The 24,294-nt window shown below is 42.7% G+C and overlaps 1 protein-coding gene across 2 annotated transcripts in view; it reads right to left on the bottom strand.

Annotated features, from left to right (window-relative positions):
- The window catches only part of ano2b (anoctamin 2b), a 58,726-nt gene extending 43,709 nt beyond the window's left edge, over positions 1–15,017 (bottom strand). For both annotated transcript variants that reach the window (XM_034578719.1, XM_034578720.1), the window contains exons 1-6: positions 14,985–15,017; positions 11,810–12,211; positions 3,643–3,741; positions 2,680–2,831; positions 2,496–2,550; positions 2,361–2,412 (exon numbers count right to left, since the gene is read on the bottom strand). In XM_034578719.1, coding sequence (XP_034434610.1) covers positions 2,361–2,412; positions 2,496–2,550; positions 2,680–2,831; positions 3,643–3,741; positions 11,810–12,211; positions 14,985–15,017 — 793 coding nt within the window. The remainder of the gene's footprint in view (positions 1–2,360; positions 2,413–2,495; positions 2,551–2,679; positions 2,832–3,642; positions 3,742–11,809; positions 12,212–14,984) is intronic.
- Positions 15,018–24,294: the final 9,277 nt, after the last annotated feature.

The following is a 24,294-nucleotide window of genomic DNA, read 5'->3' on the forward strand; positions in this document are numbered from 1 at the left end:
GTGTCAGGAAGACTGGGACCAGTTCAGGTGCCACTTTTAGTCTTTGGAAAATGTCATGTGGGAAGTGGTGTCCTGACCTGTGAAGGGCAGCGCAGACATCGACACATCAGATGACCTGGCACACACAACTGGCTCTTTCATCAAAGTAAAGAATCAATTAATTCATTGGGAACTCTGCAGTGACTTGCTGTGCTATTAATGAACTCAGACTCACACACGCACATGCCAGTGCACGGACGCTCACTCGGCCAGCTAGAAACAACCACAACTCTCAGAGGCTTCAGTCTCAGCCTGACCCAGGAAGTGTGACCCACTTGTACGGGAGGCGGAGGCGAGCAGCGGAGACACAAGGAATCCAGACTCTGTGTGTGTGTGTGTGTTCGTGTGTGTGTGTGGGTGTGTGTGTGCGTGTCTTTCTATAATTAAGAGGGCCAATTTTGGTTCAATACCATCATTGTGAGGACGTTTTGACTTTGGGAGGACATTTTCGTTGGTCCTCAAAAATTCAATGGGCTGTTTGAAGGTTAGGACTTTGTTTTAGGGTTAGAATTAGGGTCAGGTTAGGGTTAGGGTAACTAGGGTTAGGCATTTAGCTGTGTGGTTAAGGTTAGGGTAAGGGGCTAGGGAATGCATTATGTCAATGAGTTTCCTCACAACTATAGAGAGACGTGCATGTGTGTGTGTGTGTGTGTGTGTGTTTTGTCTGTGTGTGTGTGCGTGTGTGTGCGTGTCAGTTAGAGAGAGACAGCAAATGTAAGGAGGGACAAGAAAATAGAGGTTAAAGAGATGCATCTCTATCTTGTGTCGCCTGCCTCCCCTGCAGCTCCATCGGTACCCGCTGGCTGAGACCTTCTGCTGGGATTGGTGAGCCAACTAGACATATGGTGGACTCTAGAAGTGAACTGGGTGTCAGCTCGTTTCTATATGCGGCCGATGGGCGTCATCAAAGCAGAAGCAGCTGTGGTGCGTCATAAAAATGTACAGATTTATAAACGCTATAAGACAAAGCCTGACTTCATTTTCCTGCACAGTCGGCTGGATGACTTGAAGTTCATTTAGAAAAACCCCCCAAAGGAAGTTCACTGGTCTGTCGCAGACCTCCAGAAGAAACTGTTTATGTTTGTTTAACGTCTTAAACAACTGACACCACTACTGAGGACATGGTTTTAATCGTCCCAATGGACGTCGAGTTAGTGTTAATTTACGGGATCCGCCAAATGGGAACAAGGTTACCAAACAAATTGGGGTTAAAAAAGGTGCTGGCCTCATCCAATTATCTGATCACTGCTCTCCTTGTTCGGGTCACCAGCTGAACTCCACTTTACTACATTTCACCTCCACCACTGAACTCACAGCAGGTGTCAATATCGTCTGCCAGCTCACCTGCAGTAGTCCACCCAGAATAAATTACCTCCGCCAAGGAAGTTAGGATTTTGTATGTGCTCGTTTGTTTTTTTGAAGTTAGCAGGATTACGCAAAAACTACTCAACCCAAAAAAACTACTATGACCCAGAAATCTGGTATGTTTAGGGGACTGGTATTTATGAGTGTGAGCAATTTGGTGCAGATCCAAATAAAAATCTGGATCTAGTAAACTTAAATGTGGTTTCGTGAGACGACTGTTGGGCCTCGGTGGAGGTATGAACTCTACTGAGTGAATTTCTAGTTTTATTTGACATTTTTCAACTGCAACTGATGTGCTTTGGACGGCACTTTCAGAAAAGATGTGACTCAAGCTCACCACTACATTCACTTTTACTTTGTGATCTCATCCTTAAAGGGCAATAACTAAGATTTGTACAATGGCACAGCAGGGAATCACCACAACATGTTTATTCTCAGTGAATCAACTATGACCCACCCTGTTACTGGGATTCTAATTTTCTAACATGTTTTGGAAACAGCCAAAGCAATCAAGGTTCATGACACATCCACTACAAAAGGCTCATGAAGCCTTTTATTAGACCAAAACAACCGACTGCCAACAAGCGTTTTAATGCCGCTATTCAAGACTTCTTCAGTCGATTCTTCTTGACCCCTGCTATTTTTACACAGCAGTTACAGTCAGCCCCACTTCAAGGGGATGGGAGGGTTCAGAGAAGGATTTGTCGCTGTCTCAAGTCATGACTGAAGCCATTGATTATCACTATTTTTAAAAACATAATGGAAAGATCATTGACCTCTCTCAAATGTTTATGCCTGTGGGACACATATTACGGCCAGGACAAGTCCAACAAATATCCCTGATTTAGTAATGTCCAAGCTCAAAGTGTTCAGATGAATGTGAAGAATAAAGGGCTGGGAAATAATGTATCATCCTCCCACACACACAATGTCTATGGACTGTTAGTTGTCCTCACCTATGGTTTGACAGGTTCGTACACACACTGTTCGTCTCAGGATCTCGTACACCTGAGGAAGATGTGAGATATAAACCAATTCTGAACCATTCTATCACATTGGAGAAGCAGATGAAAATATAAATGCACACTTACAACTCGGCCCCTCGTTGCATTGTCAAAGAATGTGTCTTTAGATGTGATGTTGTACCTGAAAGAAACACAACCGACAGAGCTGTTAAGTGCGAGCACTACGCTAACACTAAAATCTGCATGTGTGTGTGTGTGTGTGTGTGTGTGTGTGTGTCTGTGTGTGTGTGTGTGTGTGTGTGTCTCTCACAGGTTGAGTTTGTCCCTGGAGAAGCAGTGCGAGAGAAATTTGGTGCGTCCGTTGTCTGGATTTGGGACTTTGGGCTGAAAAGGTTGATTCAGTTTCCTCCACACGTTGCTCATACTGGACCCAAAACCACTTTCCTCTTTAAGTTCGTAACTCTGGTGAAACACACAGTGTACAAGTCAATAACAACACAATAGGTCAACTTATTACACAGGTTATAAGCACTTATTTTGACCTCATTGTTCTCCAAAAATGTTGATTTTTCTGTCTCTTCTTTGCTTAATTTCTTTTTTTTGATTGAAATTGGCAGTTCTATGAAGAAGTCCCACTCTTCTTCTTAAAGGAGACATATTATACTTATTAATTGTAATTAGTTGAAAAGTTGTTCAGAAAAGACAACTCTTTCCTCATATGTCCATTGCTGCTCCTCTTTTCAGCCTCTGTATGAAACGCTAGTTTTAGCTCCTGTCTCTTTAAGGCCCCCCCACCAAATAAAGCGCAGTCTGCTCTGATTGGCTAGCTGGCCTGTTCTGTTGTGATTGGTTAGCTGCTTCCAGAGGACGTAGGAATTGTTAACCTCCGCTCTCGCTATAGCTTTGTTAGGGTACATGTCTGACTAGCGACTAGGCGTCCATAATGATGTCACATGACTTCACAATGTCGTGGAAGTATCAATCGGACCTCTAAGGAGGCGTTTCAGGAGATTTATTGTTTTCTGTTGAGAACAGGAGCTCCCTTCACAGCAGACTTTGTTTTTCTTTTTAATTTGCAGAAGTCTGACACAAAAAAACCTATATAATACACTCAAGGAGAGAAAAGCTGAAAACCCATAATATGTCTCCCTTAATGATTTCCCTCAAATCAAATTCTACTGTCGCTGCAGAATATACGAAAAACCATTACTGCACATGGACCTAAAAACTCAATGACATAATCTAGACTGATACTGATGGGTATTGATTTTACCGTTTTAGTGGGGACCTTAATCTTGAGAAACTCGGCCTCTCGACAGAGCACTGGCCAGGGTGCATGGAGACGAGTGAAGCTGGGGCCGTGGGCCTTAAACTGAAAAAGAAACAAAACTTCATGTTAAGGACCCGAACAGAAAAGAGCAGGTCTACCCAGACATGTGCTCAGATTTGGTGGGTCGCACTGCAAGTGGTGCATCCTTACTTCTTGACCCACAATAAGACACAAGACACTCAGTTACATCCCTTCCTTAAGTATGGCTGACAGCGTTCACAATGTACATTTTACTCATTATGTTTCTCTATTCCCTATGTTCGTGTACTGTAGAGTTTGTGGGAGAAAGTTTTCTACTTAAAAAGTGATGACAGTAAATTTAATGTTTTGGGAATTATCTTGGCAGATTGCTTGGCTGAAACTACCTGCTGTATAAAACCATCCTACCAGACCATCTGCTGGTGCTGCTTTGCAATTCAATATAACTGACACACTCTGTTGTAGCAGGAGGGACCTGTGTGTGAGCTACACTTCACCGCAGTCAACCGCTTCTCTGCTGCTTTTACCCCCACATCTCAGTGTCGGCCTCTGGGAGCTGCAACTCCACATTTCAGATTACTCAGCTCTGCGAGTCATGCTTTCATTCCGAGCCAGGCACAGCCGCTCCCCGCCACTGTCCTGACCCGGTGAATCAGATTGGCTAACCAGACTCGCCAGCAGCATCACTCTGGTCGTTATTAAAGATGGATGCAGCCTTTGGTCTGACGGCGAAGCCCCGGGCTGTTTTCCTCACTGCTTTTGTTGCTGCAGCCTGTTCCCGACACGTTTGGGTCCCTTTTTCTGTTCAAATGTATTTACTATATGTAACATCAAATTCTGAGTCATCCAGCTCGTTCTGCTAATGAATCAAGGTCCAGCGCCCACGCAGTAATTATTATTTAATGTTACGATGCATTTGCGAAATTTGATAATTGGCAGTTTCGCATATCACCGAGAGGAATGTGATTGAATTCTGGATTTTAGTGCACCGACAAACCCTCGCCTGTCCCTCTGCGACTGTATATGGATAAATTAATCAACAGGAATTGTGCAGCAGTGAAAATCTACACAGCAGCAGCAGCCATTACAGGGTCGGCCTGCACTGTGAGTGTGATTGTGAGCAGAAATGAAAGAGAGAAGAGGCAGCGGGAGGCAACAGCCAGGTAACCTTACCCTCCTCAGACCCCCACCAGCTTCTGTAAGAGAGGGGAGGGGGGTGGAAAGATAAAGGTGGCACCGGCAACCCACGGAAACCTGAAACGAGTCTCTTTCTCCTCTCTCGACTCCTACTCTCCTGAGATCTTTCACTCCCCCCCTCCTCACATACATTACTGTACCTTCTGCCACCCGCTAGCCACTGTTTCACTGACTGATTGACTGACTGGCTGACTCACTATCTGTCACTCGGACTCCTCTTATATTTCATTATCTTCCCCCACTCGCACATCCACGCTGCCCTTTGTCCTTCACCGGGGGACACAGTGGAGCGGAACGCCACCTGAACTCTAACCCGCCCACTTTAATATTGACTCTTTTTTTATAAGATCATGGGACAAACTTGTGGCTTGTGTGGTAAACTCACTAATGTATTGGGATTGTAGCCTGACAATCAGCCTGAGGCATCCTTTCTCATCTCCACCTGCTGCCACCATCCAGTATATTTTACCCACCAGCTCAGTCGCCCCCTTCTCCTTCCTCCTCCTCACCCTCCCTTCCCCTTAGTGCTCCATCAAAAAGCAGAGGATATAAATACCTTTCAGCCTGGGGAAGGTTAATTAGTGGCGGGATTTCCAATTATCTCTTTATCTCTATCGGGGGTGGTGAGTGGGAGGGTAACTAGGACGCAGCCGGGGGCGTCTTGGGGTGGGTAGTTGGGGTACTGAGTATGAGAGGGTGAATGGTTGGGTGATGGGATGTCCAGGTAGAGAGCGAAGTGGTGAAAAGCTGAGAGTGTAAGGAGACAGAGAGGGACAGTGACAGAGTGAGAGCGAGACAAAAGGGATCGGTATTAAAGGGATGGTTCACTGAAAAATGAAAATCCACTCATTATCTACTCACCACTGTGCCGATGGAGCGGTGGGTGAAGTGTCTATATGCCTCGACATTCAAATTCGAAGACGTGGTCAACCTTCACTTCAATTGTATTGGATTTGTCCGCAATGCTGTTTATCTCTGAAAGTGTTTTGTGGACTCAAACACTGCACCCACCCCTCCATTGGCACAGTGGTGAGTAGTTTGTGAGTGAATTTTCATTTTTCTGTGAACTATCCCTTTAATACAATGAGGAAAAACAGCATGAAAAAGCTGTTAGTTGTTATTAGTGGAAGTTGCTGAAAGACAATGGGGGGGCTGACATTAGAGGGTCTCCCACAGACCTGCAGGTGGTCAGATGTATGGATCAGCCTGGATATACTGTACTGACAGTTAGCATTGCTCTTATAGTCGGCACAGGCTACCGGCTGAAACACACAAATACACATTCTATTCAATTTAGTAAATCATTCACTGACAACAAGAAGTGAAGAATTTAGGTGGTTTGACCCCCAGCTCCTCCAGTCTACGTGCTGAAGTGTCCTTGGGCAAGACACTGAACCCTGAATTAGCCCGATGGCTGCGCCAAACAGTGAATGCTGTGCATAGAAGCCCTGTATGAATGGGTGAACGCAACTTGTTCTGTAAGGAACTTTGAGTGGTTGGAAAGCGCTATATATCAACGCAGTCCACGATCTATACAACAAAAGAATTTCAATACATCTCTTTTAACACAGAATATTCAGATTATAAGACGAGAATGGGAAAATACTGTATGTTAGTGTGATGCTTTGCTGTGGTCATGACCACTATAATAAAACAATATGTCTCTAAATCAGTTGAAAAGACACCTCTGAATGCAAAATGTTTTAATCTTTGTGTTGTGACTTTTTATTTCATAGAGGCTATATATTTGTCAAGAGCTTAGGCTAATTCTCTGTGTGGAGGCCCATCACAGTGTTAAGTATATGCTACAAGCAGGATGTGATAGGCAGGGCCAGCATGAAAAAATCCAATATGCATGAGCAATGGGACACACAAGCAATTTGTGTGGACAGAGACGGACTCAGTCTCGAGCAAAGGTAAGTGTTAGCGAAACACTTAATCCTGCTCGCTCTGTTTCTCAAGCCCCCACAGACCGAGCTCCTCACAGGTCGTAGCTCCACTTCTTGAATTAACATCTCCCTGTGATTTAATTAAAAGTGGTCTGTAAGAGGACGTCCCTAAGAGATCGAAGGTCAGCTCAATAATCCTCAGGCACAGTCAACAAGTTTGACATTCAAGCCAGGCTCCCCCCCCCACCCCCCCACCCCCGCAACATCCAATTAATCTGAAGTCAAACAGGTTGGACATGAACAGGAGAATTTAGCTCAGTACAACGTCCCAATTCAGAAAGAAAGAAAGATATTGTTGTGGGTTTGTTTTTAATCTACACTTTGTATAACCTATGTAATGTTTTGTTAATGTGATCAACATTTAAGGAATGATTGTCCATATCCTCTTATTTCCCTCAGTTATAATATTATAATCCTGTTTCAACAATGTGAAGATCTATGTAACTGTGTTTAGAAATGTGCTGTAGAAATTATTATTATAATTCTAATTACTATTATATTATTAAAGTAATTATGTAAGAAAACACTTTTTGTCCACATTCAGGTGTGTGTGTGTGTGTGTGTCTGTGTGCACATGTGTGTGTGTATGTCTGTGTGTGATCATTGGGCCTGCAGTGGATGGGAATAACAACTCTAACCAAGCTGTCACTTAGTTTGTTCAGTGATAAACTCATTCATTACTTATTCAGTTTCCATATATTCATCTTTCAAAATGGGAGCAGTCACATTCAAATGTGCGACATACATTTCTGAGGTTGATCATATGAGACAATAGATTCACCGTAACCCCTTCACTGATAATCCAACTGCTGAAATGTCCCTGTGACATGAATTCATTTATTTTAAATTAGAGAATATTTTTTGTACACAGATAATTATGCTTATGAGGCTGGTACTGTTTAAACTTCATAATAACATAATCATCACACACCTTTGCTACAAACTTTATTATCTAACTTATTCCTTTTTTATGTCTTTCCATCCGAGTTTGTCTGTATCAGAGGCAAAAATAAAGACAATGTTCCTCCACCTCACCAGGAGCTTCTACAACCACATCTAGCTCCGCACCGATGGATTTGTCAATCATTCTGTCAGAGTACCTGTCACACATATATTCAAACAAAGGATATGGTAATGCAAGGCTTCCTCTTCATACTGGCTGCAGATTCAATCTACTTCTCAATCCACGAGATGAGATAAGGAGCTATCAGTCACTCAGCTAATCTCATCCTGGTTTAGGCTTCATGGCCACACTGTCAGCAATCTGATTAATACTAGCCTGCGGGATGCGCACTGCCAACTGGATGATAGCCAGCACACACACACACACAGACCCACACACACACACTTGTCTCTTGTTGTGAGGACACTCATTGACATAATGCATTGCCTGGCCCCTTACCCTAACCTTAACCCTCACAACTAAATGCCTTACCCTAACCTAATGCTAACCCTAACTCTAAAACCAAGTCATAAACCTCAAACGGCCCTTTGAATTTGTGAAGACCAGTCAAAATGTCCTCAGAACTTCAAAATGTCCTCACAATGATGGTGTTGAACCAAAACTCGCCCTAATAACTATAGACACACACACACACACACACACACGCACACGCACACACACACACAGCCACATACATGCCAGAGCCTGAGTCTGCACATCAGTACAACACAATCATCTTTCATTTGAGCTGCAGACATTTCTTCCCTCATCATCACACCCAACAGCTGAAGTCAGCAACACTTAAATTTGCCAAATTCTTCTTCTTGTTGTTGGAGCCAAACTGCAGCAGTTCATTTGGTAACAAGTGGAATTTTAACAATAACTAAGTTTGTACAACTCTGTGGCAGTGAGCCTGCGGAGATCACAGTCTGTGTATACTGCCAAGCACCCACCCCACACACACACACACACACACACACACACACACACACACACACACACACACACACACACACACACACACACACACACACACACACACACACACACACACACACACACACACACACACACACAATTAAACCAAAGCGGGACAGAACTACACACTCTCACACTGGTTGCTACGTAACACACAATCACAGCGAAAGCGATTGGTACATGTCAAAATAAAATTACCCATGTAAGGCTAAATTAGTGAATCAACACAAAGAGGCCAGCAGCTGTGTTGGCTTCAGCAACTTAGAATTAGAGTCCACCAGCTCAGATGTGACCTCAACCGTCGTGAGCGGATGGCGAATCCGACACGAACAACATCCCAGAGTTAAACACAAGGAAACAGAAACATCACAGGGAAATAGGAGCTGAAAGTCTCGAACCGTGATCCAAACCGAGGTTCACGTCTTTGTTACATTGTTTACATTTGATCTGGTTAGTTTTGGTTTCACATAATTTAAAGACTACTGTGTCACGTAGGAACATCCTGTCATAATCTACGTGGGCTTTGTCTGCCGATACTTGACAAGGGTTGGTTCGTAGATGTAGCGCGCTGGCAAATTCCGCTATTTGTATTCGCTAACTTTTTTTTGATAAAACAAATTTAAAAAACAAATTTTTCTGTTTGAATGGAGAAGAAATAATTAAACTGTTAATTTAGTTGTCACTGTAATATCATTTTGGTTTAACTACCAGTATCACCAACCTAGCGCAGTTTTCTACACAAGTTTGAATGCACCAAATTAACATTATTTCTGTCTCTCAATCCTACAAGTCTGGACTACTCCGATTCTGGAGAGACCACTGAGGCGTCTTCCTCTTCTATGGTTTATTGCTGTCTCAACTTCCTGCAATTGGTCCAAACTGTCCAAAAATTTGTTTTCACACTGCAGACGACCCGAACCATGGTTTAGTTTGATCCGGACTGAGACTTGGTCCCCCCCCCAAGGCAAACCGTTATTTCAGTTTGGGCTAAACTGAAAACTCTGATGGTCCGGACCAAACAAGGAAGCTGTGAGAGCGCACTAAGTCATAATTAGAAAACAGCAGCAAAGGTGATCCATACTCAGTGGACAGCCTATCAGCAGAAGATTAGTACTTTGATTGTCAATATTCAGAGCAGCACAAGTGAGAGCAAGTAATTATATCCTGTGAGAAATACATCACATCCCAATACTCTGACTCACTATTAGAATTAAACGTTGCTTGTAGTAGATGGTGCTAGGGGAAGTGTTTTACTGAAAGCCACTTTTTATTTGCTCAGCTGTAGGAACACTCTAAACGTGGCTCTATTCTGATGATGAACGACAAGCACCAGTCGTTACAGTGTGACATCGGTACAGATCCATCCATGGCAGTTGTAACAATTGTTGACTGAAGGTTTCCTTTGTTTTTCTTCAAGCGTTTGTGGATGAAGGAACAAGGCTGAATGACTCATCGCATTTGATTTTTTTTCTCTGTTTCTTGGGTTTGCAAATTGTGTGTTGCCCTTAGATACAAGCTGGTTCTGACACACAACTCTGCCGTTCTTCAAACCCCACTGTGTGAAGAATGTTCTACTAAGACTGCGCTCCAGGGGAGTTTTATTGAGCTCTTCCGTGGTCACATGTTGAAGAAGATTTGGTTGTTTGGGAAACTCTTAACTGGTCTCATCCAGTGTTTTTCTTTGCTCGCACAGTTTGTCCGTACCTGACATTACATGCTGCGGTTATTCATCCTTAATTTCCTAACTTATCCTAACTTTATTTAAGATAAGGTAAGACCCCTAGCCGCAGGTGCCCATGTGTCAGGAATCTAAACCGGAGCCTCTGAAGTGAAACACTGAAAGGTCTTAAATTCATGTCACTACCAGACCCTAAATAAATGTTTCTGGAAAACAAACTGCCATAATGAGAGTGTGAGTGTCCATGGCCTTTAGGTTTTCTGTAAGATGCTAAAATCTTGCATTGCCCAAGTAACTGTCATAAAGTCAAACATTTTTAAACTTCCTTCACATAGAATGGTGAAAACAGGTGCAGACTCCCGCTTCCTAGGTTTACACAGGGATAACTTCAGTTGTTGGCTGAATTCCACTATATCCGCTGGGAGTTAATTGACCCAGTAATAGGAGTTTGATCATATTGTGGAAGACAATAGAAAAAATTATCTTTTCTCTCTTATTAGTGGTTGAGAAAAAAATTTTTTTCACATGCTTCAACTGAATGTGTCTACCTCCTAAATCTGTTAATTTTATCAGTGAAACTACACTCTGCACTGTTGGTGCACAGGACATAGGTGGATATCTTAATGCACCTTTGGCTGTGATTGCACCTGCTCTAAAGCTGACACATACTGATCACCAGTATTAACTTAATGACTCCTTTGGGTTGTGTCTTACTTTCTCTTTTATATAACGTTGCTATAATTTGTTCAACAGCAGCCAGGAAGGCAAAAAAAAACTCTTGCTGGTGTAATAGACAACTTATATCCTAAAAGACAATCTGAATTTCACCCACCACTTCCCTCTACCATCCGAGCCACGGTCCTATGTAGGCGCACACCTTAAATAGCTCAAGACAGAGTTACATCAGATGCTGTGTGCAGGTTTATCTTAAAAAACCCTATAAATCTATAGCGTAAAGGCTCTATTTTAACAATATGCTCTGAAGCACATGGTGCAAGCACATTTTGGTTCAGTCCAAATCCATTTCCACTATTTTAACTGCTGAAAAAAATTGTTGATGTGCCAGGTGCATTGGTTCAAGCCCTTTATGTTATAGTTATGGTATAATGAATATACATTGCTCATTGACTTTGAATAGGGTGACCTCATGCATTGCAGGATTGCGTCGTGGTTCCATTGATTGGCTCTGCTTGCGCTGTGTGCGGTAGAAGTTGGGCGGCAGAGCAGGCACCAGCCAATCAAATTGGTGCAAAACAGGCAACATCAGATGTCAATATTGGTGTTGGTAAGAAAGGGGAAACCTGTGTTCATCTAATCTGGCACACCCAATGTCGAGCAGTTCAGCGACACATCGTGAATGCTCAGTTAGTAGGACCACGCACTCACCTCTCTGTCTCTCTCTATCTCCAGGCCGGCCTCCAGCAGGTTGGCCTCAAACTCCTGTCTGATCAAGCGCATCTCGTGGTCGGCCGGCTCCGTCAGCTCGTTCCCTCCTGCAAATCCAAGTTCCATGAACACCTCGTCGATGTTCACGGCCTCTCCTTCCTGCGCGTCCCCTCCTAATCCTGCCGCTGAGCGCGAGCCCACCGACTGCCGAAAGTTGCCATTGGAAACGATAGATAATCTGTCATGTGACACTGATATGCTGGCGCGAGATCGTGAGAAGCTCTGCCGTATGGAGCTGGGCCGTCGCTGATGGTAGACCAGGACATAGTCAACTTTCCGTCGGCCATCAGAGAAGTAAAGGCCTTCCCTGTTGCTCTGGGGGCTTGACGTTGGACCCACGACCTGCAGGGATGCAAGAGGAATCAAAGCCAAAGTTAAACTCTGAGTAAGCATCACCAAACACAGGAGCAGTATCTGCTGTGACGTAGAGGAAATATACTCTCATTAGTTGTGATCATATAAAGGTATCTCACTCACTTTAACAAATCAAAATCGTGTACCACACAGAGCATCCTCAAGCATCAGCGGAGTTACGTAATAACTGTTTGAATGAACTTAAACATCTAGTGCGGTGTCAGCACACGCAAACATAAGTGGCTTTTGGCAGGTTCTCAAAAACACTGAAGTGAGAACCTCCAGCAGCAGAGTGGGCAGTTAGCTCACCTCTGGCAGTTTTATTCTTTATTTAGACAAAGAGAGAGCAGAGGGGGAGACTAAACATGGAGGACACAAGAGGGAAAGCTCAATAGGCTCTGGGTAGGTATGAGGGGAAGGTTTTTTAAACTTCAGGGAATCAGGTTTCTTACTTATCATAAGGACAGGTTTCTAAAATATGTTATCGCTGTGTGTGTGTGTGTGTGTGTTTGTGTGTGTGTGTGTGGAATCATGAAAGTGCTGCATTTTAGATTTAACTTGTTTGTTGGAGTTAAACTAATTAATTGACTGTCGTAACTTCAGCTAAATGTGTGTCTGTGATTTTATAACTATACTCTAATAATAAACATCCTCTCAGTCCAAATCACATGAACAGCTGTGCTGTCGTCTGGGCCTCAACACTTCATTAAAAAACAAGAACAAGCAAAATAGGCTAAAAATGCCAATAGATGGAAAGAACGCTTTATGGCTAAATAAGCTAGCTAGCGTCCCGAATCAAGATTTTCAACCAGTTCACTTTTGTGGGGTCCCTGCTTTAAAGAGTGGCTTCCACCATTAAGTCTCCCCTTCTGCTGTAGTGCTCCACAGGAGGGGGGCGCAACATTCTGGTCAGGGAAAATTCCACGTCTTAGCTTTTCTGTAACATTATTAAGTATCACGAGAGTTTTACATCCTCAGTTTTTAACATTGAAACTACACAGTCCAGCTGTAAAGTCGGTTTTGACCTAGATTTGCTTCATGCTCCTTTTCCCAGTAGCCAGACAGTTCAATTTTGTTTTCTCTGAACTCGACCTTCATCTAGCTAACTCGCTACCTTAAAGGGATAGTTCACCCAAAAAGGGAAATGCACACATTATCTACTCACCACTGTGCCGATGGAGGGATGGGTGAAGTGTTTGAGTCCACAAACCACTTTTGGAGTTTCAGGGGTAAGTGTGCTTGTGCGTGCGAACGCGGCTCCGGGCTAGGAGGACATTTAGGCTAAAAAACGTGTCGTAAATGACACCGTTTCGAGGCGAATTTGAATGTCGGGGCTTACAGACACTTGGATGACACCACAGGAGCAGTATGGAGGCATTTTATGTTTATTTTCTGTCGTTTTTTTTAACGTTTGTAGAAGTGGTCCACATATACTCGGCTGCAACGCTGTTTACCCCTAAAACTCCGAAAGTGTTTTGTGGACTCAAACCCTTCACCGTCCTCTTTGTGACCACAGACTTGGTATACATATCGGAAACATCATGATACGTATCTCGGGGACTCAACGGGTCTTGGCTGTCGGCCAATCGTGAGGATTAGCTTGGATTTCAAGGAAATCTGGCCACATGCTTTGTTAGTTCCACATTAGCTAAAATATTAAAGAGCCCATAAACGTCCATGGTTCTCCCACACAAGTGGTTTCACTTTATACTAATGAGGCCTATTCTACAGACTGTGTTTGACTGACGTTTCCTGTACGACTGCTGGGTGGAGCAACTAACTCCTCTATCACTCAAAAGACCAGACTGAGTCCAAACTCCCCCCCCCTAGTGTTCATTATATTTACTTTGTAACTTTTTTATTTAGGCGTCTGACTTTGCAATGTGAAATAAAACAAATTAAACATGGAGAAATTAGTACGGCCGTGAGCAATTTCAGAAAGAGCAACAGAGTTTGATGATCTCATGTGATTCCCAGCGTGGCTCCACCAATAATTGGCTTGTAATCAGCATTCGTGTGGGAGAGTATTCTTCAAACAATAAACTGTACATCCACATAAACTGTAATATTATACTGTTTCTAACGGCTTAAATGTTTCATTTCTTCAGAAACGCTAGTGTTCCATATATTTCTATTTTCAAGCAAAGTGTCACAAGCAGAACTGTCACAAATGAATCTTGTGTAGCTCATGTCAGTGTTTTCAGAGGCTCTAGTGACTTGATTCATAGTAAAACCACGATGAGGCTTGGAATCAGTGGTGGGAGACTTTGTAATTCTCAGCATCATTCAATTTAAACCCAATTCAAAGTCTACTATCAAGTGAAAAATGCTAATATCCTCTGGAGGTTTTGGAGGCGGGCTGTTCCACAGCTGTACACTGTACATACATTCAACAGTACACACAGTGGTTGCCACTTCCAAACTCCTGGAACTGTCATTAAGGATTTTTCTGCAGAAACATTATTTATAAGCTTCTTATCAGGTTTAGCCTCACCGGTCAAATAATGGCAGTGACCAGATTATGTGGTTCTTACAGTGTCCGATTGGAAAAATATAATAGCAATAAATATATAGTACATTTATTATTGTTAATAAGAAACAACAATACCAGATGTGATATATCTTTGTAATGTCACTATGTAAACTGGTAATACAACTAGAAGAGTGGGTAGTAGAATAGGGATTGACACAGATTGGTCCCTGGTGAAGGTGACATCTAACATGAGACAGGGTGGCAGCGGGAGGACGGTGCTGTACTCACCGGGATCTTGTCTTCACTCGTGGACGTCTGCATGCTGTTGCGCTGGAGAGACACACAGAAGTAGAAGAAGAAGAAGAGGAAGAAGAGGAAGAAGAGGAAGGAGTGAAAGTTGGATTTCCTCTCAGAGAGAAACAGACGCGTTCACCATCACCACCTTCATCCACATCGTGCCCACATGACACCTGAGGTCAGTCCCGTTAGTCCAGAGTCCGGGAGGAGAGACGGCTGCTCGGAGCCACGCTGCATTGTTATTATTATGTTATACAGGAGTGTGTGTGCGTGTGTGTGCGTGTGCGTGTGTAGAGTCCAGCAGCCCGATCACACGCTGGTGATACCCATCTATCCCACTGTGTGATCTGGAGGCTGCCTGCGCACCGCCGGCGCGTTTGGCACGAAGCGTGCCACACTGTAAAAAATGTAGGTTTGAATGCACAACACTCTAAAAAAACACTTCTACTGAAGACACTCTACTCTCCTGCGACCGAAGCACTTCTTGCCAACTTGAGAGTCAAATCATTTTACAGTGGGGTTTTAATTTAAAATATTTAAACATGAATTAATTTGTTGCTGGAATACATTTTATTCGTTTGGACTGAAATTGATCACGCTCATTGTTCTGGCTCCTGCAGGTTTTCAGCGCCTTATAATCTATTTAAAGGGAATACAAATAAGTCACCAGAAATGTACATTTGTTTTGACTATGAGCAACATATTTGAATTGTGATGTAACAGGAAGTTAAAAGTTAAAACAGGAAATGCTAGGCTGCTGCATTACTCTGGAGGTAGAGCTTGTTTATTATAACTATCATTAGTATAATAAGTCCATTCTTTAATATGCATTTCTCACTTATATATTTCATCAAATCTGTATGTAAATATGTGTATTTGGATATTTGTTTCTATTGCTGTCTTCTAAGGTACCACGATTTTTGGATTTGTAACCCATGGAATTAAAGAACACTTGTATCTTTAATTCAAGATTTGTGTGTTTTGCTCATTGGAAAAACCTTGTAAAAAGAAGTTTATAATGTCCGTGTAAACGACAGGATATTTTTTGCAGTGTGGAGCGAGAGGACGCAGCCTCTTTGATTAAATAGCGCACTGATGTAGCTCGGAGAGAGACAGGGGTTTTCTTCCTTCTCACTGGCTACATCATAATCACAGACACTATCTATAAATCATAATGGAGCACTTGCTTTTGTCCCAACACATGTTATGTCTCTGTCTGCCACCCCAGTGTTTGAAAACTTAGTTTGACCCGTTTAAAGAAGCAACGTGCAGTTGCTATGGCATGTAATTTATCTAATTTTATTTTATTCTTATAAAGCATACAATCTTTTTACATAGGTAATACCTGAGCCCTGTATTGTCAATGTGGAACATTTGGTAATGTCCTGTATCACCTCTACTCCCCCTTCTTCTATGTTATCTTTTATTGGGTTTACACATTTCTTTGAAAGTTATGGTATCATATGCTAACACTATACTTCTGATGTTTACTTTGTGACGTCCACATATGTAAAAACTGACCGAAGGGTTAGTTTTCATTCGCTTGGTTTATCAGAATAAACAGAGATCGCCTTCGAAGACATTCATGGTCTTTCCATCAAATAAATCCAACGCAGACATCGCTAGACGCCACCGGTTAAAGTAGCATCGATGTAGATACCGTGGGTACAGGGTCCGTGAGGTGGGTTAGACTTCATGGGTTAGGGGGTGAGGGGTAGGGTGTTGTGGGCAAAGGGGTCGATTCCTTGGGTCTTCCAGGGCTCAATATAAATATATATAAATATATATATATACATACACAAACAGACACACACTCACCCCAGGCTTTAACCCCCAGCTTTGCCATTAACCTATTTCTAATCATCCTTAATCCTGAACTGAAGTCATTTCTCTCTACAAAGATTAACCCTGAATTGATACGTTTCACTTCATGTCAGTGTGAAGTCCATTCAATTCATCCCTGTACATGTGTTCCAACTTTTATTTTGAAAGAGGACTAGAGTAAAGTATCTTATTCTCTGAAATTACAGTATATTAATGAGATGTTCTTTTCATGCTAACTTGCAAAGTGATGCAACGCAGTGAAACACATCACACACACAGGAAATATTAGATGGTTAGCTTAGTATAACAAGTTGCTCTTTTTTTTTAAAACAATGTAAGTCTTAACTTTTTATTTTGTTTTTTTTATTAAACCCACCCTTTCGCTCCTTTCTTCTTTAGTCAGCAGACTTTGTGACTCCTCAGCCCAGACTTCTGCTTTTTCAGGCTGAGGTCGCAGGATGCTGAAGGACATGTCCCGGGTCAGGTGGTACAGGGCGTCGCTGTGGATGGAGGAGGACTCGCTGAGCGCCGTGGAAACTCGGGCGGCACCGTTGGTCCATGACTCTGAAAGACATTTAGTTTGAAAATTAAGCGATGACGCCCTGTGATGAGAGTTTCACTAAAGCTCTGTTTCTCGGAGCTGGAGGCGCTACAGAGGTCCAGCCACTGTTTACTCTGACTTCACTTTACTCTGGGAAAATACTTCCCACCAGGGGCCAAACACAAATCTGAATCCACAGCTTCTTGGATGATTCACTCGTATTGACTCAAAGTGTATTTTCACATTTTGTCCTGTGCAGCTTTCTTTTACTCATCCAGGCAAAGTCAACCAGTGGTGGAATCAAATGATAAGTAACATAGTAAACAACAAGTATATTTGCTTAGTTACTACATTTATTTGTTGACTGTAATTATAATCTACCTTAAAAATAAAGATGTTACATTAATAAACAACAACAAATGAACAACTTAGTAAAATATGATGCAGTGTTACACCAGCAGTACAATACATGGCTCCACCTTGTCCACAACAGTAAAATCCTTACACACAAATACTTCAGTAAAGATAGAATAGAATAGAGTATACAGTCTCTATTGTTAAAGACTGAAAGGAGCAGTTTTTCTTTATATTTTAAATAATAATACTCACACTTTTGCATATGTAACTATTTACTTGATATTTTCACTTAAAAGATTTTCAATGAAACATTATTCATAATGAGCTTTGCTGGATATTCAAAGACACTGTATGAATTTAAAAGTGATCATATAAACAGAACATAACAAGGGCTACTATGTGCAATATAACTGATGACATATACTCATCTATTTTAATATGTCTTATTCTATTTATTTTACATGTATTTATTAGACTGTGTCTACTATGTTGTTATCTGTACCACTGAGACACTTGATTTCATTGTGCACTGTGCAATTACAATAAAGGCATTGAACTAAAAAAACAATAAAACATATGACAGATGACATTATTGACATATTAAGAGCAGAGGGTGAATTTTGTTGTTGTGATGGATCTGACGACCTTTTCCTCGACTGAAGCTGCAGAGCCACACTTAATGTTCCAGAACTTGTTTCATGCACATCAAACTGGTCTAAAAAATGAATCACACAATTACAAAAAATAAAAGAAATGTCCCCCACACACACACACACACACACACACACACACACACACACACACACACACACACACACACACACACAATGAACCACCAGTGACTGAAAGAGGTGCAAAGAGCTTCACAAGTGAAGGAAAATGCTTCTCACGTAAACAAAATATATAAAATCCTCTGTGGCGCAGCGACAGATATCTCACATCTTCTGCACTCATCATATTATGCATCGTCATGTTTGTCAATTTTTACACCTTCACAGCAGCAGAATTTTTCATCTCCATACATTTGCACTTCGAAGCAGCACAGTATCATCACAGACTTGTATTTCCAGTTGTAGTGTAATACCCGGGGGTTCAATACCTTGCTCAGATGCACATCGTCTGTCATTAAGAAAGTGAAGAGCATTACTCATCCACGTTTCCCACGTGCATTTACCGAGTCAGGGTGGGGATTTCATGTGTCATATTCCCATCCGCTCTAACCCAAAACTGGGGCTGTATGGTTACAGTGCAGCCTCACAATTTCTGAGTTTCAAAGAGCAACATTTTCAGTTACTAGGAGGCACGAAATATGCAAAGCAGGCTTTGTCTCAAACTGTGCAAATTGGTACGAGCGTCACTCAAACTGTCTGAAAGCTCGTTACAGAGGACAAGCCCACATCGAGACGCGCCCTCAACAGTCAGCCTCGGAACGCAAGGAACGCCATGGAAACGCAAGGACACAAGAGTGTGCACGTGCGGGCGAGACAAAGACGCCAGCAGGAGGACGACTTGTTGCTCAGCGAGCTGGGATTTGGACAAACACTTCGACTTCGCAGACATCCCTCCATCTTTACCAGTCTGACTGCCGTGGTGCCACAAGCCGCAACAGATTGCCATTTTTTGTAATAAGGTTACAGTGTGTGTGTGTGTGTGTGTGTGTGTGTGTGTGTGTGTGTGTGTGTGTGTGTGTGTGAGTGTGTGCATGGTTATTTTAGGGATACAGACAGCTGTAGCCATAGTAACGCACCAGGCCACGTGCTGTGCTCTCATTTCACTACCATAGACAAGCTACATGTTTCGCTCCCTCTCATCCGCACACGCAAAGATGTAGAACACTTAAACATTATATATAACGTGAGATCTGTCATCCAGGTCAAGTGTGTGTGTGTGTGTGTGTGTGTGTGTGTGTGTGTGTGTGTGTGTGTGTGTGTGTGTGTGTGTGTTTGTGGGGGGGTGTTCTGATTATGTTCCTTTTCCAGAATTTTCAAGCTAAGAGAAAAGACGTTTCATGGCAACAGTTGTGTTTCTGTGCCGTACAGTGGACTTGACAGCAGCACAGTAGCCTGGAGGTGAGAGAGGCAGGCCTGTAACTGGAAGGTCGCCAGTGTGAATTTAGTAGGAGTGGGAATGAATGAGAAAATCCCTCTTGTGTATATATAAAGCAGAGCACCGCAAGAAAACAAAACAGGCTTCTGTTGAACGTCTCCATTTGAAAATATCGTATAAAATACATTTGTCAAATGTGTTTTATCCAAGTGAAAAAGTCTCATCCAGTACAAATGGAGGGGTTCCCTAGGTTCTTCAAATTTCTGCTTTATGTCAGAAGAAATTTCTCCCAGCTCGTTCTTCAGGACACTAATTTCTAACAGCAGAGACAAAGGGCATCGTTCAGGGAACAGCTAATGTGCAGCATCACAGCACAAAGACTTTGAGCTGATGCTTTTATCACACGTTGTCTCAGCTCCGGCTCACTGATTGTATGGAAGCCGCTGCCAGGGCGCAGCTGAATACATTTTTAACCCACTCTCATTCGGTTTCATGTTATTAACCACGTTGATGAGAAATAAAAAAAAACTAATGTAGGACGGCAATAAAGGTTTTCAGCACTTTCAAAGTGAGAGCTCGATTAAGTGTCTTCAAAAGCTTTCAAGATGCACGTCAGTGTGTTGAAATTAGCCAAAAGATTTGGACAAAATAAGTTCTTCACATTGATCTACTAAAAAGAACCGTTTCTCCATCTTTAATCGAACATCTTATTTTGAGGCACGTACATACGCAACAAGGTCTCATGAATCTGAGCAGAATATTGTCAGGATTCTGCCCTTGTGGACTTTTTGATTTATCTGTGGACCCTGTATCCCACAGGGCATAATGAAAAGTAGTGTACAACTGACGTTCACTACCGGAGAAGTATATACCATGATGCCCTGCACAAGAAAAATGACGGCAGGACGAGAGGAGACATGGTAGCATATCTCAGCTCTCTCTTTCTGGGGATTCTACTCCTTATTCTTATCAAAAAAATCAAGAGAGAGTTTTATATCTGCCGGCATTTTCAAAGAACGATCTGTTTTAGCCTACGTACCTAATATTTCCAATGATGTAGTTTATATTTCCATGACCGACACGAGACAAATCTGTGAGTTGTGGTGGTAAATTATGTAAAAACTTAATTTCAGCATTTTAACATGGCCATTTCACGTACTTTATACCCTAAAAGTGTTCATACTTAAGTTTAAAATAACCATTTCAAATTGATTGTGGGATTTTCCACTGGCAAATTATTGAGAAAATGAGAGGATGACCCGAGATGTGTCCCAAAGTTTTTTTTTCTTTCGGCGATGAGCTCACAATATAGCTGTTGATATAATGGTCCTTATATACTATATAGTATATAGTGAGTAGGGGGTCGTCAACGAGTGGGTGATTTCGGACACATCAGTTATTTGTACTTTGACTTTATTACTTCCTGTTGTCATTTGTATTTACCTGCGTTTCTTGTCTCTGAGCACTCCCCCTCCCGTCTTTGTCTGCCTCACCCGTGTCTACTTAACTCTGTGTATTCAGTCTGTGTGTTTTCATTCTGTTCAGTGCCAGTTCGTCTCCTCTGTATTGTCTGAGCGTACCAGCAGTGAGAGTGTATTTCTGCCATGCTACGTTTACTGACCTCGGCTTTTGCTGTTCTGACTGCACACCTGTTCACCCAACTCATAAATCTGATTAAACACTGTGAATTCAACTCTCCTCATTTGTAGTCCTAAATTTGGGTCCACATCTTTAAACGTTGAATTGTGAGCAGAGCATATGCCAACCCTTCCTATGTCGTTTGGGTTGAACATATTGAGTTTAGGTACGAAAACCAAACTTGATTCTGGTCAGGGTAGAAAATGGTTTGGGTTAAAACACCAAAAGTGTGTTTGTGATGTGGGAACGTGAAGCCTCTGGTTCAATGGACTTTTCAGTGAACGAGGAGAAACTCTATCGTTTTCATATTCAGACATTTTGGAGGTTTTTACAGAGCAAAATTAGATGTAGTACATTAATGAGGAAATATAGCTTTTTTTTTTTTTTTTTAAAGCATAAGTTAATTTAGGTTGTTTTTCTTGTCTTGTCTTCCAACAAGTATGTCCTACAGCTCTGATGGAACTTTAGACATTTTGAGAAAACAAACTACGTAGAGGCTTGAACGTCATTGGTTATCTATCGGTCATCTCTGATCATCAAAGCTACAGTTTTATACTGACTTTGGAACATGAAACCTCCAGGGGGCACAATAGTGACTCCTTTGCATTCCAGAAACACCTCATTATTAATCTGCTCCAGTCAACAAGGCCTGTTTGTACCTGTTTGCCCAGTAAAACGCTCCCATCACAACATCCCATCCTCTGAGCTCAGCTTCTCAGCTGCAGGTGGTTTCTAACCGGATGATGCTTCGTTCAGCCGACATCTCTCAGGGTTTATTATGAGTATGTTAGCTTAGCAGTGTCCTGCTGCCCCACTTAGCCACGGGGATCATTTCATTTCATCTCTCACGCCTTCCTCAACTCACTTACAGTAAAGCAGAGCAGCAGTCAGGCCTGTAAACTAACCCGGATTAGTGCCCCGCCCCCGGCTTACACTGCGAGGGAGCACATGTCTGAGATAAATTCATCTTTAAAAACGGATTACTCCTGTTGCGATGAGGCAAAGACAGTTCCTCCACGAGACAAGAGGGAGAACAACGTGACTATAATAGCATAGAGGGGTCTGAATGAATCATCCGAGTTAAACTTCAGCAGCCTCACATGCAACAGTATACCCTGCATGCTGTAAAGGGCTGCCTGGTGACGGCTGCCCCACACACAGTCTGCTGACACACACTCACGCACACTAGGGGAACAGGGGAGGGAACAATAGGCGGGTTACTCTACGGTGGTCCAGTCTAGTGTGTCCTTTTTGTTGGGTGAGGATACAGGAGGGACAGGCAGGACAGGCCACACAAAAGGAGGGAGAGAGGAGGGTTTCCTATGGGTTGCTGTGGCACTCACCTGCACATGTAGAGGGGGGGGATCTGCGGAGAGCCATTTCACCTCAACTCTGAGAGACAGGACCTGTTTCCTCCGGGTTTCCCGTCAGTCAGTCAGCCACGCTGCCCTGCTGTCAGCAGCAGGTGAGGGGAAGCACGACAACACTCTGACTCAGTTGTGCAATCCTCAGCTCAGTGGAAGCTTAGCTCTGCTGGGATAATACTCCTCTCCAACTGGCCGGCTCGGGGGAGCCGAAAACTCCACGGCTCAGCTTATTGTGTAGCCTCGCTTAATGCACCGCACACCGGGCTCGTGGGTAACAGGCTGGCCGGCTGATTGGGTGTTTGGCCGGGGGAATTACAGCCACACAGAGACAGGCAGAGATTATTGGGCCCTCTAATTACTGCGCCTTCTGTTGAGGTAAAACCTGGGGGATCTGATGGGTCCGCTTTATGGAGCTTAACACCAGGGAGGAGACACCTCAGTGCAAATGAAAGTTACACAATGTGATGTTCCGTCCAAGAAAGGGTTAGGGTTAGTTAATGACAAGTCACATGGGTCCTTTGAAGAGGCAGGTTGAAGTGCAGCGTGTTCAACAGCCTCATCAGGACAATGGAGAATGCACATATAGGGGAAATTAGCCCATGTCTTTTTTGTCAGGACGTTGGATGACTATAAAAGGTTTTCCTGATTTCCCATTTCATATTTTTCTATGAACGATATCTGTAGGAGTCAAATACGGGTGTTGAGGTGAAACTGCAATTCTGTGGTGCGATCACTGGGTGGCGCTGTGGTGCATGCAGCGCAGGTATCAGGGTAGGTGACTGTGAGCGCGATCGAATAGTCCATTTTGCTCAAGGAACCGCCCTGACTGGGTGAAATGACCCGACAATATTTCAGCGGGCGCCACAATAAGCGCTGTTTGAATTCTCTGAAGGATTATGAAAGGACCTTCAATGCTTCCTATCTAATCTCCTTTAGCATAGGAAACATTGGACCATCCTCTATGAAAGGAAAAGAAAAAATGCAGACCCACAATTCTTTGCAGCACACCCACGTAAATATAACAAACAAAGCAGAACAGCTGTTTTATCCTCCTGACACGATCCAGAGCTGAGTCCTCACATGATCTGGTCTGATTTCTTCTCTGTCACAACTTCGTCATCAGAAGTAAAGTTTCAATCCCCTGACTGGATTGGACTAAATAAAAAAAAAATTCTCCACTTATATAAGGTTTTCTCGTAAATTCCTCAAATTATTATATTATTCCAACATTTCAGTCATGTTTGTTTTATTTTCATTTTCCATTAAACCCGTTTTGTTGTTATTTCCTGTGAGCAAGTGATGATTCAATGTTTACTCTGTATAAACTGAAAACAAACAGAGTACAGTACATTTTGTGCTGTACTCTGTACTCACAAAATGTACTGTACTCTGTTTGTCTCTTTTACAAAAAAGTGTAAGTGGAGTCAGATTTTCTCTGCACTCCTTTCCTAACTTCTTACAGCTTCTCCTTCTCATCTCTCCTTGACGCTGTGACGTCAAGGATTAGTGGTTAGGAAAGGAGGTTATT

Source organism: Hippoglossus hippoglossus, chromosome 23, assembly GCF_009819705.1.
Source record: "Hippoglossus hippoglossus isolate fHipHip1 chromosome 23, fHipHip1.pri, whole genome shotgun sequence".
Lineage (NCBI taxonomy): Eukaryota > Metazoa > Chordata > Actinopteri > Pleuronectiformes > Pleuronectidae > Hippoglossus > Hippoglossus hippoglossus.